Source organism: Orbicella franksi, chromosome 12, assembly GCF_964199315.1.
Source record: "Orbicella franksi chromosome 12, jaOrbFran1.1, whole genome shotgun sequence".
NCBI classification, from domain to species: domain Eukaryota; kingdom Metazoa; phylum Cnidaria; class Anthozoa; order Scleractinia; family Merulinidae; genus Orbicella; species Orbicella franksi.
Window position 1 is genome coordinate 11,523,534 of NC_138156.1, and position 17,255 is coordinate 11,540,788.

The 17,255-nt window shown below is 40.9% G+C and overlaps 1 protein-coding gene across 1 annotated transcript; it reads left to right on the top strand.

The window, feature by feature from the left end:
- The first annotated feature begins 413 nt into the window (after positions 1-413).
- Positions 414-17,009, top strand: LOC145463160 (glutamate receptor 2-like). Its single transcript, XM_081446883.1, has 15 exons — positions 414-590; positions 857-1,006; positions 2,295-2,549; positions 2,888-3,084; positions 3,602-3,655; positions 5,233-5,355; positions 6,168-6,341; positions 8,110-8,241; positions 10,312-10,485; positions 11,490-11,687; positions 12,216-12,401; positions 12,564-12,828; positions 13,039-13,406; positions 13,766-13,990; positions 14,500-17,009. Exons 1-15 carry the CDS (start codon positions 500-502, stop codon positions 14,725-14,727), a joined length of 2,820 nt encoding a protein of 939 aa, XP_081303009.1. The 5' UTR covers positions 414-499; the 3' UTR covers positions 14,728-17,009.
- The last annotated feature ends 246 nt before the right edge of the window (positions 17,010-17,255 follow it).

A 17,255-nucleotide genomic window follows, 5' to 3' on the forward strand; every position in this document is an offset into this window, starting at 1 on the left:
TTTAGTTTAGTTATGTCAAATTAATTATTGATCATTTTGTTCGCAGCGTTTTTCATTAAATATCAAAGAATGCTTCTTAAATTTAATTAAGACCTAGGAGTTGGATTTTTCTAGGTTGAGCAGAAACCACAGCAAAACAAAAATATGCATTTACATTATCAAATGTTGTTTTTGTTTGACAATCCTGGATAATGTCACGTAATTTTATAATAATTTATACCCAAAGGCTTAACTTTAATTCTACTTCTTAATATTTGCCGTTTTTTCAATAAAATGGTGCAAAAATATGGTATTAGTATTTAATCTTTTGAAACATTTATTACCGACTTGCTTTAGTATTGAATTATTCACTAAATAAGCATTTAAAATTACACATGCTTGGTGAAATACGCCAAATTCAACCACACCGAGGGAATACATCTACACCGGAAAAACGTTTGATTTTCGCTACAACCGGTCCTCCTTTTCAGTACACAAGGATTACAACTCAATTCTGCAAATGCGTGCGACCACTTTCATTCTTTTTATATGCCCGATATTGGCTAATTTCATACAGCGCGTGGACCTTTCCGATCGTCGAGGGGCAATAGGTAAGGAAATTTAACACAAAAATCACATTCTCCTTCTCATTCGGAAGTAATATTTTACAGTATCTTGCACAATGGTAGTTTTTCATGCAGTTTTCAGTTTAATCACGATCTCATCTTCTATAAAAGGTTTTTTTTTTTAACATTCAATATTGAGATAATTAGGGAATACTTTATTTTCCACGCCAGCTGCCGGCAAAAGAACTTGTAAAGCTTACTAGGATTAGTGTTACCAAGGAGAAAGCTTACAACAATTGATTGCCTTTCAGGTGTCGTATATCACCCCAAAGATGAATCTATCGCTTTAATGCTGAATGACAGCGCTGCTTCTATCAACAGGACTCTTATTTACTCACGACGCCTGAGTATTGACATAATATCAATCAAAGCTAATTCTGCAAAGGACTTGCTACTGATTGGTAATTATTTTCATATTCTTATCAGTCAGTCAGTCAGTCTGTCAGTCCGTCCTTCCGTCATTAGGTCAGTCAGTTAGTCAGTCAGTCATTCCGTCCGTCCGTCCGTCCGTCCGTCAGTGAGTCAGTCAGTCGGTCAGTCCGTCCGTCCGTCCGCCCGTCCGTCCGTCTGTCAGTCAGTCAGTCCGTCCCTTCGTCCGTCCGTCCGTCAGTAAGTCAGTCAGTCAACCAGTCAGTCAGTCAATCAGTCAGTCAGTCAATCAGTCAGTCAGTTAATCAGTCAGCCAACGAACCAGCCAGTTGGTAAGTCAGTCAGTCAGTCAGTCAGTCAGTCAGTCAGTGAATCAATCATTCCGTCTGTCTGCATGTCTTTCTGTCTGTTTGTCTTTCAGTGGTTCGGTCAATCGATCGATCAACCAGTCAGTCAGTCAGTCTATTAGTGTGCCAGGCGGTACGTCAGCTTAATAAGCCAAACAGCTGGTCAGTCACGCTGTTATTCAGCCACTCAGTCTGTTTGCCTATCTGTCCATCTTTCTTTTAGTTGGTTGGTCAGTTATTCGGTAACTCGGTCGGTCCGTCAGTCGGCCAGCCAGTCCGTTCGTCCGTCCGTCCGTCCGTTTGTCTGTCTGTCTGTCTGTCTTTCAGTGGTTCGGTCGTTCGATCGATCAACCAGTCAGTCAGTCCATCAGTAAGTCAGGCAGTCTTTCAGTGAGCCTTTTTCACAAAAAACCCTAAGTCAGCAGCAGCAGTAGTAGTAGTAATAGTAGTAGTAGCAGCAGCAGCAGCAGTAGCAGTAGTAATAGTAGTACTCATAGTACTCGTGGTAGTCGTAGTCGTAGTAGTGGTAGTGGTACTGGTAGTGTAGTGGCAGTGGTAGTGGCAGTGGCAGTGGTAGCGGTAGCGGTAGCGGTAGTGGCAGTGGCAGTGGCAGTGGTAGTGGTAGTGGTAGTGGTAGTGGCAGTGGCAGTGGCAGTGGCAGTGGCAGTGGTAGCGGTAGTGGCAGCGGTAGCAGTAGCGGTAGTGGCAGTGGCAGTGGCAGTGGCAGTGGCGGTGGCGGCGGCGGCGGCGGTGGCGGCGGTGGCGGCGGCGGTGGCGGAAGCGGTGGCGGCGGCAGTGGCGGCGGCGGTGGCGGTGGCGGTGGCGGCGGCGGCGGCGGCGGTGGTTGCGGTGGTTGCGGTGGCGGTGGTGGTGGTGGTGTTGGTAGAGTCGGCTAATATACATTACCGATGCGATGTCCGCAACAACTCATTAGAAGCAAGACTGATCAATGTTTTTTTACTCCTGCTTATAGAGAACCTGAGGAGGATGTCATGTGCCATAGTAATCTTTGACTTGTCGTTTGGAGATCATTATACCTTTGCATTTGCCGAGGTGCTCAACGTTCCATTACTAAGCTTCAAGCCCGTTATACAAGACTTGTCAAACGAGTTCTTTTATTCAGCGCTGCCATCTTACGAAACGTACGCGCGCGCCATAGTGGACCTGCTGAAGTTCTGCATTGGCAAAGAAAACACTCCGAGGGAAAAAGTGGCCATTTTGTTTGAAGGTAGCAGTAAACGTTAAATATCTCTTATCATGCAATGTTTCATGGGGAAACTGTAACAAAATCTCACTGAAAAGCTTCAGAAACTTCAGACTCGTGCAGGCCTGATTTTACTGTTCGCTCGTTATGACTGATTGCAATGTGGATGATCTGTATTAAAAAGATTGAAATATAAATATCAGTAAAAATACATAACTGCTGTACCCACAAACGCTAGCAGAATAGTAAAAACAGCAGCCAAAGTCGTGCAGTGAGGTTATCAGAATCGCATATTGTTACAATCAAACATTATCATTGTTGTCGACTAAAGTATTGTGCATTGTGTTCAAATTGTTTTTCAGATGAATACTCCACGATAGCAACAAAAGTGTATTCCATTGCCCGTGAAATGGAGAAATTCAAAGTCGACCCTATTCCGGAATTAGAAATGAAAGACAAGGACAAATTACAACGCGCACTTAAAGTTCTGCCCAAAGTTAGAGCAAAATACGTTTTGGTCATTTGTAGACCTGAAAATCTGGCTACCATCCTGGAAAAGGTAGTATTTGTCCTTCAGGCGTCATGTTATAGGAAACTTAAAAAAAAAAAAAGAAAGGGAGAATAGTAATACCGCCATAATAAGGAAATAGGAAGGAAGTCTTGGAAATAGTATAGAATTACTATTCTTCAGCCATTTTCTGTCGGATTTAGAATGTATATCGAGCTGTATTTTGGATTCTATGACGCAACAAACGGAGGAAAACATGTGACGTCATAGGATTCAAAATGACCAAAACTCAGAATGCAAATTGTCATATTCAAGGACAATTAATATTGTTACACTTTTTCCTAAAATTAAAAATACTCAACAGACTTACTTATCAATAATTCGTCTGTACAAAGTAAGTCTAAATTCATAACGGACCATACCATTTACGGCAAATCTTCCCGTCATTCTATACTCTATACTTATAATTGATCAAAGGTCGTTAGTATTTATTTGGATTAATTTGATTTAAAGTAATTTTTCTCTTAGTCTATCAATAATGTGAGTAAATGCTCCCTTTCTGTCTCAGTCACTTCAACTTGGAGCTATGAACAAAGATTCAAGATGGTTTACCTTCAACGTGGTATAAACTGTTCAAATGATGTTGTTAATGTAGTCAATGCGCTCAGCTACACCTAGTTAGTTTACGGGCATGCTACTTAAACTGAAAGAAACAGATATATCTACTAAGCATGACAGTCGTAAAAATCCCAACTGGCGGGAGGCAGACCAGTTGGCTATGTGCAAACATGACCTAGGAGTTGAACCAGGGTCTACCGAGAAACAATTCCAGCTCAGCGGTCAGAGCGGGACTTGGACACGCGACCTCGGTATTTCAAGTTCGGCGCCCTGGCCACTCAGCCACATTACCTCCTTGCTATTAACGCACGTAATTACTTGAACAATCTTGAAAAATGAGTCTGGTGTAAGTTAGTCTTCATGAACTTGAAATATAATGAAGGATATCAACAGTAGAACAGTAAATTGTCAAAATGGGAGAAAACTGATATTTTTTCTGTTAGCCAAGAAGCACACGTTGTGCACATTACTGGATGGTATGGCAAGATGGCAAGAAAGCCGTAATTTTTTTATCGCCCGTCTTTATGCAGTTATTGGGCGGTTTAGCCTATAGGGCTATAGGGCTATCATATTTCACACGACGTGCCTAGTTATGGGCGCTTCAGTTTTTGATCAAACTGAATATAGACCTCTTTAGCCTGGGCGGTTTGTTTTTCATTACAGACCACGTGATATTCTCTACGGAATTGTTCTTTTGTTTTAAAAATTATTCCTTCATAAACACGTGACTTTGAAAATTTAAAAGCAAGAATTCTCAAGAGTATTGAAAAGGCATGGACAGATTAACTGCCTGCTGTGGATTTACATGTTCTCAAACTCATCGATGATTAACCAAGTTAAGACAAGGAAAATCACGACCGTGAAGGAGGTTTGGATACCCGGTCTCAATTAGCTTAGATTTTGACGATTTTACTTCTCCGTTTACTCCTTGGTTTTTGTTTCGATTGAGGAGATAAATCAAACACTCGAGACAGTACTGTTTCATCGGCTATCCAAACACCTCGAATTTCGTCACAAATACTCCACTGCGCTTCGTATTTTCAACTCTCTTCTCGGTGTTTGGATATCCCGATGAAACACTGTCTCTCGTGTTTGATATGTTACATTGATAACAGCATGCTGCGAACGGTAAAAAAGAAAAAAAAACTGTAAATAAATCGACAAATAAAGCGTGCTTCCCACGGTAAAAGCACACACACAAAACAAATAAACAAAAGACCAAAACAATAAACAAAAACAAACCTGGACTTGCCACAAGTCGACCTTTGCTTTTATCTTCCTCGAGCGAAGCGAGAGGGCAATCTTCGAGCGACGAAGTCGCGAGCGTGAGCGACGTAAAAACAAACAGGCCAGGTAGAAATTATTGGAAAGGACTTTTAGAAAATCTAAAATAAACCTTGAGAGGACGTACAGTTACAACGAGAACAACTCTTGTTTCATGCCCAGAACCGTGTACATGCAAAACATAACGAAGCACCGCCCGTAAATATTTTAAGTACCTTACAAGGTACTTAAAATATTTAAACAGATGTTTCCTGGTCTGACCGTAATTTTGTTTCTTCCTACTCTTATGTTGTACAGGATGTAAATGTATCAAAGACTTTCTTTAAGGGACTTGTAGGTCTCCAGGTCAACTTAACGCATCCGAAAAAGGCAGAAGAAATGAAGAATAAATACGAGCACGACAAAAAGAAATTATCTGAGGTGACTTGGATTTGTCGTTTAGGGAGATAAGTAACATTATTGATGTTGTTGTTTGTTTGGAAAAAAAAAAAATAAACCTTTTAATCGAAGACTATCATATATGATAATAAATGAATATTTTAAGAGGAAGCCTCCAACCACCTAGTGGTGGTTTTCAGGAAAGTCCTCTGAAAAAGAAAGGTCAAAAATAAATTAAAAGCCTAAAATACAGTATATTAATAAAAGCTAAGAGCTTAAGACTACAACTAAGACTTAAACCAGAATTAAGATTAAAAATACTACTAACTTAATTAGGTTAACAACACTGCTAGTGCTTCTGCGAGGGCTAGTAATGTTTAACTACTGTCGTAAAATCAGAACAAAAGTAATCAAATGATGTGAAGTTTATATGAAATAATTCATATATGAACTGCGGTTGTAGATGAACTTAAATTGGAAAATTTACGGCGATGATCATTCTTCACTTTCATCTACAACCGCAGTTCATATATGAATTATTTCATATAAACTTCACGTCATTTCACTCCTCACGGGAAGATATGAACTCAATAAATTGACCTCACTCCCAATGTGTGGCTTCATAGCTCAGTTGGTAGTCAAGAGCATCGCACCGGTATCGCGGAGGTCACGGGTTCGAATCCCGTTGAAGCCCTGATTTTTTCAGGCTTCTTCTTTCCAATTGCTTAAATTGGAAAATTTACTGCGATGATCATTCTTCACTTTCAAAAGTAATCAAATCTGACTACAGTATTTAACAAAAACATTTTTTTAGAAAACAGTCTCTTAAATTTGTGTTAATTTTACGTTATCAGTTTGTCCCCATGATCATGTACGCGTTGGTTAACGACACTCTTTATGCAGTGAAGGAAGCCTTTGAGCAGCCGAACGTCGAGAGGATCTTGAAATCAAGAATTAAGAATTGCTTTGAACCTGGAAGGCGGTCTACGTCAAGCGCAAAAGCACTGCTTAAAATTTTAAACGAAAAGGTAAGTTAAATCTAATGATAAAAACGGTTTGTTCTGTCGTTCGTTCCTCCATTCTTTTGCATCCTGCAGACGCGCTCTGCAATCGTGTATCGCGTTCCGCTCTCTGCCCCACTAATGCAGGCTATTCTTTTGTTTCTGTTTTTTATCACCTGCATGACTCCAAGAAGTTCAAATTAAACACCTGGCCAAACATATCCGTTCGGAAGGTCCTTAATCCCCTCTGATTTTCTTAAGAGAATTGTCACCTCGAGCGTTCGTGTATGAGAAATTTAATGCCGGTTGTTTTCGGAGTGATAAAATGTCGTTTTGGGTACCGGAAAAAGGTCATCTATGACAATGAGACCTAACTGTTTTTGCAAAATAGACAAACACTTAATTTTAGCGCAGCCTAAAATTAACTTACGGAGCTCTAAAAACACTCTAGATTACCAAGAACAGTGGTTTGAAGCGTTTGAGAGAAAACGTGGTGCCCTGCATGAAAACCTCCCAAAAAGACATTTTAAAATTGTTTCGTTTATTTTTTTTCGCAAAGTGCTGCATAGGTCCCCTGAAGTTATTAAAGGGGTTATGAATACATATAAAGGCTGTGATGTTAAATTTTCTAACTTCTGACAAACGTTTTCAAATTCTATTGTCGCGTTTTCCTCTTAATATTCTTGGTCTTAGTGTTTTCGGAGCCAAGGCAGTCAGTCATAATTTTAGCACTGTTTTGAACAAAAATGGAGCAACATGCAGTGATAGTGTCCCATAAAGAATTGGCGTCAATAGCGGGAATTGAAAAGGGGGTGAACCATTTGACTTTTGAAGGGGAGGGGTAGGGGGTGATTTGGGTTACGTCTTTTTTTTAACCCTTTTATGTACTAGGAAATCTTTCCCGGACATGTGCATGTATGATATTTATGGCTTTCCTCCCTTCCCAGCCTAGGGACTAAAAATCTAGTGGGCTGCATAACTGCGCTCGTTTACTGGGCACTAAAATGAAGACAGGCAATTCCAGATGGAGTAAAATGGCTAAGGGCAAAGACCCAAAGCCGATTTAACCATACAAATTTTTGGAATTAATTACAAAAACAATTGGCTATAGAAATTGTGTTGAGCCCCAGTAAAGGTGAGGGCACAAAAACGCCTACTAAACTATCCTAAAAGATAACACAACGAAACAAAGCGGACAGGACAAGGGGAGGAGGTGGGACCTGAAAACGAACGTGTCATCCGGCGAGAAGCAAGAATGAATGAATGAATGACCGATGCATTGTAACCAGGCCACGAGTCCTGACATCACGAGCGGGGGGTTCAATACAATGAAGAAAACAAACCCCCTTGTCCAGGCCCCCGCACGTGTGGTATGCTTTACATAACAATTACTGTTGCACAAGAATCAACACACGTGCCTTCAATATTGCACCATTAAAATAAACCAAATTTCCTGGGAAGAAAGACATAAAAATTCTATTTGCCTAGCAAATAATCTCTTTTTATCTCCATGTATTATGCTTCTTTTAGAGCTCTCTGAACGTGCGTGAACTTTTATTCGCCAGTACAGTGGATGAGTGTATGCATTAGTTTTTGGTACAAGTATACTTAGAGGATATTTTGCAAAATCACCCACCCCTCTCTCAAAAGTAAAATGATACACCCCTAAGTCACATCATAAATATTTTATCCACCACGAACTGACTCATTCACATGTGTCGTATATACAGCTTCACATGATATGGTCGGGTCGTGGCATAGCATAGGGATTTCACAGGTACTAATTTGTTTTTAGGTTAAGTTTAACGGTGTTTCAGGAATAGTAGCCTTTGATAACAAGACACAAAGCCGGCAGGTGGAGAGACTGGATATCATGAACGTTCAGGAACAAGAGAAAAATGGCAATACAAAACCTGTGTTAGTGAATGTAAGTCTTTAAGGGCTGTTGGAATCTACATACCTCTCACTAACCGAACTCGAAGTCCGTACTGTAAGTTACGGATCCTCGTTTTTCCCCCTTCGATTTATATGGGCCATAAATCGAAGTCCAATACGGACGTAAATCGAAGTCCAGTGAGGACTTCGAAGAAGAGGTTAGTAAAATATTTATTATATTTCCACTACGTGCCTGACAGGTTCGGGAACGATTTCTATTCACGCGGAACGACTTCAAATTTCTGACGCACCTCGAAAGCAAAACAAATCAATTTGAAGTCGATTTTAAGTCGTTAGCACGCTTTAATACACAATTTAGAGTAAAAGAAAGTTTTGAACTTTTACTTGCAATAAACGTTAAGAGCACTTGGCGATAAATCACGGAACAGTTTGGCAACAAAACCAACTTTAACATTTAGCGGGCCGTACAGGAGAATACGGCCTGCTAAATTGATCAATCACAGCGCACGTACTAACTGAGAGATATAAGCATATTGTATATGAGATGATAGATAGCCAACGATGCGCGTAGCGTCGAGTAAGGTATAATCGTCTCATGTCCAAAAAGCGCGAGGGAATAGTTGCTTTATTAAAAACTCCCCCAAAGTATAGAAACCTACACTAAAATAAAAATAAAAGATCCCCAAAAAATTACTCGTACGCTTGCCCTGTTTGTAGAGCATAGTATATCGGCTCATATACCATTATGGCTAAACCAATAAACACTCTTGTGCTGTGGAGGCGCATTGGCCTCATGGTTAGTGCACTTGTCTCCGGATCGAGCGGTCCGGGTTCGAGTCCTGGCGGGGGACATTGTGTTGTGTTCTCGGGCAAGACACTTTACTCTCACAGTGCCTCTCTTCACCCAGGTGTATAAATGGCTATCGGCGAAGTTAATGCCAGGGGTAACCCTGCGATGGACTAGCATCCCATCCAGGGGGGAGTAGAAATACTTCGAGTCGCTTCATGCTAAGGAAACCGGGATAAGCTCTGGCCTGGTGAGCCACTTGGCTTGTATGCAGACTTTACCTAATAAAAACTCTTCGACTGCATTATTCTATGATCCAGTTTTCATGGACACCTATTGTTATTACCTGTATTAGATTATCCGCATTTTGTATCTACTAATGTATTTGCTGTTTTGTGGTTCTGTTTAACAATTAGATTATTCGCTTTCGATTGCTGTGCGTAATAGTTGAGGAGTGCGCAGCCCTCTTTAACTATCTCGCATAGTAATCGAGAGTGAATTATCTAATTGTTTTAGTACAAATCTTCTAGCCGTTCAAAACTTAATCTAAATCCACTTCACAGACACTTCGGAAACGAAGTCGACACTTCGAAAACAAAGTCGACACTTCGGAAACGAAGAACTGCCCGCCATTTTGTTTTAAGAAAACCACACACTGCTAAGCTACCCCACTATCAACAAAAGTATTGAAAGTTAATAGCGAAGTCAATATGAGAACGGCTTTCGTAGTGGGATTCAGAAGTAGATTTAGACTGAATAGCCGTAGCCAGTTTCAAATTCACGGCTTACCAACGGAATTTCAGAACAGACAAATGATTATTTTCTATTGAACATAACCACTTATGGAAACTTGAAGCAAATAAACAAATTCAACATTTTTGCCGAGGCAAGTGCCTCCGTTCGCTGCCAAGGAACTCGGTTCGTTACGGCCCTGTTCTATAATAAGCGCTGGGACAGATTGGCAAGTTCTGGCTCTATTGACGTTAGTCAGCGTGTCTTGCATCTCTACCATTTAAGACACGTAGTTTCTGAGTGATGGATCTGGTAAATGGGCCTATTGAACCCCGCTCTCCTTCCCCCCCCCCCCCCCCCATCTTATTATTTTACCTGCGTCCTTCTGGCTGCAGGCAGCCTCGTTGCCCCTTTTGTACTCTATTCATTATCTGAAACAAACAATATTCATTGAGAAACAACCATCGCGTTTTCACATCACGGAAATGTGAAAACACGACGCAGGGAATATCTACAGGATAAATCAGTATCGTTCAGATATAAAAAGAGTAAGTGACAAGCTACAGTGCTGGATTATTGTAGGTTGGTCACTGGAGCGCAAACAACGAAAAAACAGCGAACAAGCCAGTTCAACTGAACAGCTTGGAGGACTCCATCGATTGGACTGGGGATTTCTGGGAGGAGTTACAGTGCTTAAGGAAGCAATCTAAGAAGAAGCCTTTGAAAGGACAGCATCTAAAAATTGTCACTATCGAGGTTAGAATCAGCATTGATTGTAGCGAGGACAGATTCAGTGACAAATGTAAAATAATAATTTTCCGATAACTGCAGAAATTCTCGCGCGCTCATTGGCTAATTTTTATTGTCAATAAGCGAACAGACACATAAATTTATAATTTATGCGATGCGTCAACGAGCGAGAGCGGGCAATTTGACAATTTATTATCGCAAAAAACAAATTGATGTCAGTTTTTAATGCGTCTGCCTTGTTATTGACAATGAATTTCGTCATAACATTGTCAAAGTATTCTGCCGATCCACTCGGCTATCGCCTCGTGGATCCACAGCTATTTTGACAATGCTATGACGAAATTCATGATCAATAACAGGACAGACGCATGAAAAACTGACGTCAATTTGTTAAAGGAAATATAAGGTATACAAAATCACGAAGTTTTGGGATTAATAACCTTACATCAGGCAGACGAACTCAGTTTCAAACAAGGATGAATTACTGCATGGTCTTGTACAAGGATGGGCACCTTGGAAACTTAAACTAGAGGGACCTTGTAAATAAAGTGACACAATAACAAGCAATAGACCATTTTCCGAGTTACCTGGTTCCTCTGTTTTAAAACGAGTTTCCCTGGAAAATCGAGGAAAATAGGTTTGATTTGCATGAAAATGAACCTATAGGCGGAACTCATTTTCATATGAATGGTTTTGCACAAAGACTCGTTAGGCAAAATGCAACTCGGAAATGGTCTATTTACGCCATCGATCGATAGCGAGATTTTGCTAGCTTGAGCCTTCAGTCTGAACATGTGGCGTCACCCTGCAAAAAAATAATTCCGAAAATAATATGAATGGTTTCGCACGAAGACACGTTTTGAAACAGAGGGAAAAGACAACTCGGAAATGGTACCGGCCTATTCAATTTCAAAACCACAGCAATCCCTTCGACACTGAACCGTTTGTTTTCACTTGATCATTTAGCAAAAAATTTGAAAACGCTGTCTAAGAAATTGATTGTTTTGTAGGACTCACCATTTTGTGTGAAGATAGCGAACCACACAGAAGGCAAACCACAATACGAAGGATTCAGTATCGACCTTCTTGAGAAAATAAAAGAGAGGATGGGTTTCAGTTACACCCTCACAACTTCCAAAGATGGAAAAATGGGTTCCAAGGACGCAGCTGGAAACTGGAACGGACTCATAGAATATATCGTGAACAAGGTTTGAGCTAACTGATGGGATTACAAATTATATGACATATACCTCTCGTCAATCGCTTTTGAATGGCCAGGGTCGTTACGTCGCGCTTAGAAAACACCTCCCGACTCTTCAACGTTGATTTTTCCGACTGTGTGACGATATCGCACGTGCAATCAAAATTTTACAGCGGAGTATCATCAGTCTACTTAACACCTCTCGTGTCAATACATAATCTCTAGATTGGTATACTGAATGAACTAAACATAGCATCTTCAGGAAATACATGCTGCAAATTCCTGAGCTGCTCTTGGCTATTCAGGGATATTTTACCCTCACAGTGCCTTCCTCCACCGAGGGGTTTAAATGGACTCCGGGAAGGGCGATCTAAAAAGTGCTGAATGCATGAAGTAATGGAAATAGTAATAGGGGCTACTACGCAAAAAAGGTCAAGCTCCAGCAAGATGGGACACCTACCTAAGTTCGAAATTTTCCTTGACTAACACTGTCTTGTTATAATTAAGGTTTTATTTTATATTATGGTAATTTCAGAAAGCAGACGTAGCCATAGGAGCAATAACTATTTCAGCTGCAAGAGAACTGTATGTCGACTTTAGCAAGCCCTTCATGGACTTTAAAGTCAGCTTGTTGATGCAGAAGCCAAAGAAAGAAGACGTCAACCTGTTTGTATTTTTGCAGCCTTTTGAAAGAGATGTTTGGCTTTCCACCATTGCCGTTGTAAGTATACTTGTGTCACAAGTTTAGTGAAGGCACAGATGAAAATGCCATTTTCCTGTTCCATTCAGAGGTTGTGCCGTTGATGTTTCACCAGTATTGAAAATTGCATTTGAGAAATAGCTCTTATATCTTTCACTTCGCATCTTCTCTTCCCACTGCCAGGTAATAGCCATCACGTTCCTCATCTTCTGCTTGGACCACTTCAGTCCCAGTGGCTACCGGGCGACAGCCGCCAGAACTGGCGAAGGGGATGGTGACGAACTCAACCTGTTCAACAGTCTGTGGTTCGCGGCAGGCTCTATTCTGCAGCAAGGTGCTGACAACACTCCAAGGTCTGCCTCTGGAAGGATGCTGGGTGGAGCATTCTGGTTTTTCACATTGATTTTGATTTCTACTTACACTGCTAACTTGGCGGCCTATTTCACAGGTAGTTAAATGACTTGTTTGTTGTCTTATAATAAATTCAAGAACGTGATACACGAGGACGGAAATTTGCGAACCAAAACAAACATCCTTCCCGATTCAGGATTCCCAACATTGACGATTAGGTCAACTTCTCCTGGAATTAAAGTCTGACCCTAACAGAAAAGGTGAGAAATAAATTTGGATTGAATTTGTTGATATTATTTACTTCCAGCCAAAAACACAAAAAGCAGCATCAACTCTCTGGAAGACTTGGCCAAACAAAAAGAAATTAAATATGGAGTGTTAAACGGAGGTTCGCTGTACACTTTCTTCAGCCAGTCACAGGTGGGGACCTATCAAACCATGTTTCATACGATGAGGACCGGCAACACGTTTGTCAACTCGACAAAAGAGGGCGTGGAGAAAGTGAGACAGGGTGGCTTTGCTTACTTAACCGACGGGCCGTACCTCGACTATTACAACAGTCGAAATCCCTGTAATACCATGATGCTGGAGAATTTGCTTGAGGCTAAGAGTTATGGCATTGCACTGCAACGAAATTCGGAACTGACCAATCAATTTTCCGTCGCAATACTTAAGGTAATTTTAAAAGACTTTCTTATATGGCTAGGTCTGTGAGCGTGCCAGATGAATCAAATACTTTGCTGTCAGCAGGCAAAATGGAGCTATCTTGGCCGCTCGGTATTGTGCACTGTACCTTGAAAGATGAGAACATTTTTGGGTGTTCTTTATCCCATACATTCACCAAGCTTGTTCGTTGAAGATGGCGGGGTATTTATTCTCGTTCTTTTCTTGCTTGTTTATAGACCTCGACTCCGTCTCGGTTCATAAACACGCACGTAAGATAATATGTGTTTTTCAAGTGATTGGTTGAAAATAATGTTCCAGGTTGCGCATATCGAGGAAGAAAACTGATCTGATCATCGTTCATTTCTTAGCTGCGCGAGGAAGGTGTCGTGGAGAAGCTCCGAGAGAAATGGTGGGATCATCGCAGTGAGTGTCCAGACCCCAAAGCAAAGGTTAGCAGCACGCCTATGAGCATCTCATTGGATCACATGTCTGGTGTGTTCATTGTGTTAGCAGGAGGAATCGTTGTGTCAATAGTGTTTCTGATGGTAGAAAGAAGATACAACAACCTGAAGGAACAAGTCAACAACAGCGGGGTGAGATGATGGCTTAGTCTTTATGATACTCCATTTAAGTCCACAGAAGAAGTCGTCCTGTATCAGTAAAATATAAGGATTTTTTTTTGATGTATCAAAACCAAAATCCAGCTTATCACTCGAAATCAAATCTGCGGATCTTAATAACAAAAGTAAAAAACGCAATGAACCAATCAAAACGCAAAGAAAATACATACAATCAGTGTAACCACGCGTCTCATCGTCTCAAATCTTGACTATTCCTCTTTCGTTTATCATGACCTTACACTGGAATTTAATTATCTTTTGTCGGATTTCCGCGTCATGAGGGCCACAGTTCGCACGAGACTGATTCTTCTTCATATTGGTATAACTGGTTTGTTTTTTAGCAAAGGTTTTTTGTCAAAAGAAAGATTGCCCAAATTTCGTTGCATTTGACTTTTAAATGAATTGTGACTTCCTTCTTCATTCAGTTACTGGTAGGTTGTACTACAATTATTAGCATACAGCCTTTGATATCTCTTTTGCAGTCAATGGGGAGTGTGGGAGAGCAGATGGACAAACCAACCGTGGTGACTCGAGTCAATCCCAGGCCCCTCTCAGACCAAGGATCCGAGACCAAAACTATTAACAACACTGACAATCGAAGGAAAATGGACATGAAGGACGGAGCCCGGGCACGAGACAGCTTGAATGTTCCCAGAATGCCCAGCAGGCTTCCAAATATTTACGCCGGTGCACCAGAAAGTAATCTGTGAATGGACGCAGCGAACCCTCGTCAATCGAGGTTTTAGTGGCCCGTTGGTTCCATTCTGCGTCGATCACGACTGGAGAAATTATATTTTGAATCTAGTTGTATCACAAGTTTATAAGGATACACAAGACTCTGTCCACCCGGCAGCAGTGCAAACGTCGGCAGCTTTGACGTAACTGTTTAGGTTTCAAAAGTAATATCTTGGGATGTCGCTGAATATTTAACACATAGTTACCTGTTTGTAACTGAGTTACTTCATGTAAATGTCGCAGCTTATACGAAGACATACTGTACGGCTCTCTTGCATGCTTACTCTGCTAATGAGGAAAGCACGAAAAGCAATATATCTCCCTTAAATTCTTTCGGTTTTCCTGGGCTATTACAAGTAAATGTGGAGTTGCCGTGTAAAGTTCACGAACATTTTTCGTCAGTGTTTTTTTATTTATGAGTCCATGTTTTTGAAATTATACCTACGAGAATCTACTAGACCCGAAGTGTTGTCTTAGGGTCAGTAATTGAGGTTAGCAAACCACTAGTGCCAACCGTTTACCTAAAAAAAAGCATTTCAGTCAACTGTAAATATTAAAAATGGTAAGGATTATTAAGTCGCTAGAAGACTTTAAGCAAATGTCCACTTTCCCTCAGATCGTGCTCGTGCCGTGAAAGACCGTGTCTGAAGCCCTCCGAGCCACAGCTCTCTGACAGGGGAGGTGGAGAACTCTGGGGTGGGTTTTCCCGCGCTTTCGATTCTCTTGACTCGCGCTTTGCTGCTTTGTCCACCGGCTTCGATTTTAACATCGCTTCGCGTTGTTTTCCCTACTTAAAAAGATTCATGTATATATAGAAAATAAGATAAAATAAAATAAAATAAAGTTAGGTCACAATGGAATTATTGTCAAAAGGGAATATACAAGTAAGCTATACTATATTGGTGATTTCACATCCTAATCAACGTGTTTGTGTGAGGCAACACAAAAGAAAAAAAGGCTGCTCTCAATCTACAATAGAATACTCACACACAGAGAGATATATAAAATAGACAAAACAAGCAACAAAAACAACAACAACACAGTGGAAGGCCGGCGATATATTACCACAGAGAGAGTTGGGAATTCTGGCATTTCCGGACAGTTTTTTGGAAATTATTGCTGAACACACGAGTAGATAGCGCTCTCCACGTTGCACTTTAAAGGGATATTTGGAGGAGATACTTGGGAATTCCCGTACTTTAATAGCTTTGCGGATTAATGGGGATTTTTTTATCTCTTATTAACCATCTCTTATTAAACAAGCGCGAAGGCCGTACGCCCGGGGAAAATATCAGCCCGAGGTCTTCATTGTAGGGACCGAGCGCTGCGAGGTCTGTCCAAAAAAGACCGAGGGCCGATATTCTTCTATCACGGTCCCGAGGAAGATTGGCTCAGGATTAGAGATTTATCACATGACTGATAATGTTAAGAAAAAAAAAATACAAGAAGCCACGATCAAGAACTGGGGAGAAAAGCATCGCATACCTTCATGAGCGCAATTCTGATTGCGACTGCCAACAAGGCGTATACTCACATCTGATGCTCAACAAAACAGAAGGGAAAAAGAGTTGGAAGAAAAAGGAAAGCCATAAAACTACCAGAAAAATCATCAAGACTGATCGTGCGAGATTATTCCGGACAGTGCCCGGTTCAATAGTTTGAGAATATTGGATCGCGAATGGAGCAATCTGATTGGCTGATTATAGTAATTGGACCTCTGAGCTATCTTACGCCCGGGGAAACGAATTTTGTCTTCGAGTGCGGTTTATTTCACGAGATAAAGCTCGTATCCCCAAGCGGTCACGTGCATGTTTATTATATGGATATTGATTAAAACCCCAAAACTAAGACATCTTCATCATTTTTTAAATTCATTTTAAAAACAGCGAAAAACTGTGGTCACCTTTACTGAGGTCGGGAAAATGTAATAGAAAATATTTAAATTAATATAAGGACCATTTTAAAGAAACGCAAAGATAAAGTTTAGTTGCTTCCAAGTGTTGAAAATGTCAAATTCAACACCAACGATGTTGACATGTCCAACTGCTATGTCTGTAGCCATGACAACATCAATATCCTTACTTCAGGCCGGTGCTTATCCCGATTACTGTACGATGAAGCAACTAGGAGTGTTTCTACTCCCCCATGGTCAGGATGCTAGTCCATTGCAGGTTTAAGCCCAGCATTAAGTTCACCAGTACCCATTTATACGCCTGGGTAGAGAGAGACACTGTGAGAGTAGTGTCTTGCCCAAGAACACAACATAGAGTCCCCACCCAGGGCTCTAACGCGGACCGCTCAATGCGGAGGGCAAGTGCAATAACCATGAGGCCACTGCACCTCCACACAGTTCAGAAGATTACGTATTAGTACCAAGCTCGATCTTTCGCCTTTAGAGGATATTAACCTTTGATGATATACGTATCTTACAATGTTTTGAAAGGCCTAGGGATGAGTCAGTTGAGGCATAAAACGTCCTAGTAATAAACAAAGTGAGCACAAG

What these genes read in the sequence shown, in the direction of transcription:
- LOC145463160 (XM_081446883.1), top strand. Translation starts at nt 500, where the DNA reads ATGCGTGCGACCACTTTCATTCTTTTTATATGCCCGATATTGGCTAAT. An exon ending in AGTGGCCATTTTGTTTGAAG is followed by an intron (nt 2,550 to 2,887) that starts GTAGCAGTAAAC and finishes ATTGTTTTTCAG; the next exon opens with ATGAATACTCCACGATAGCA. An exon ending in TAGAATATATCGTGAACAAG is followed by an intron (nt 11,688 to 12,215) that starts GTTTGAGCTAAC and finishes TGGTAATTTCAG; the next exon opens with AAAGCAGACGTAGCCATAGG.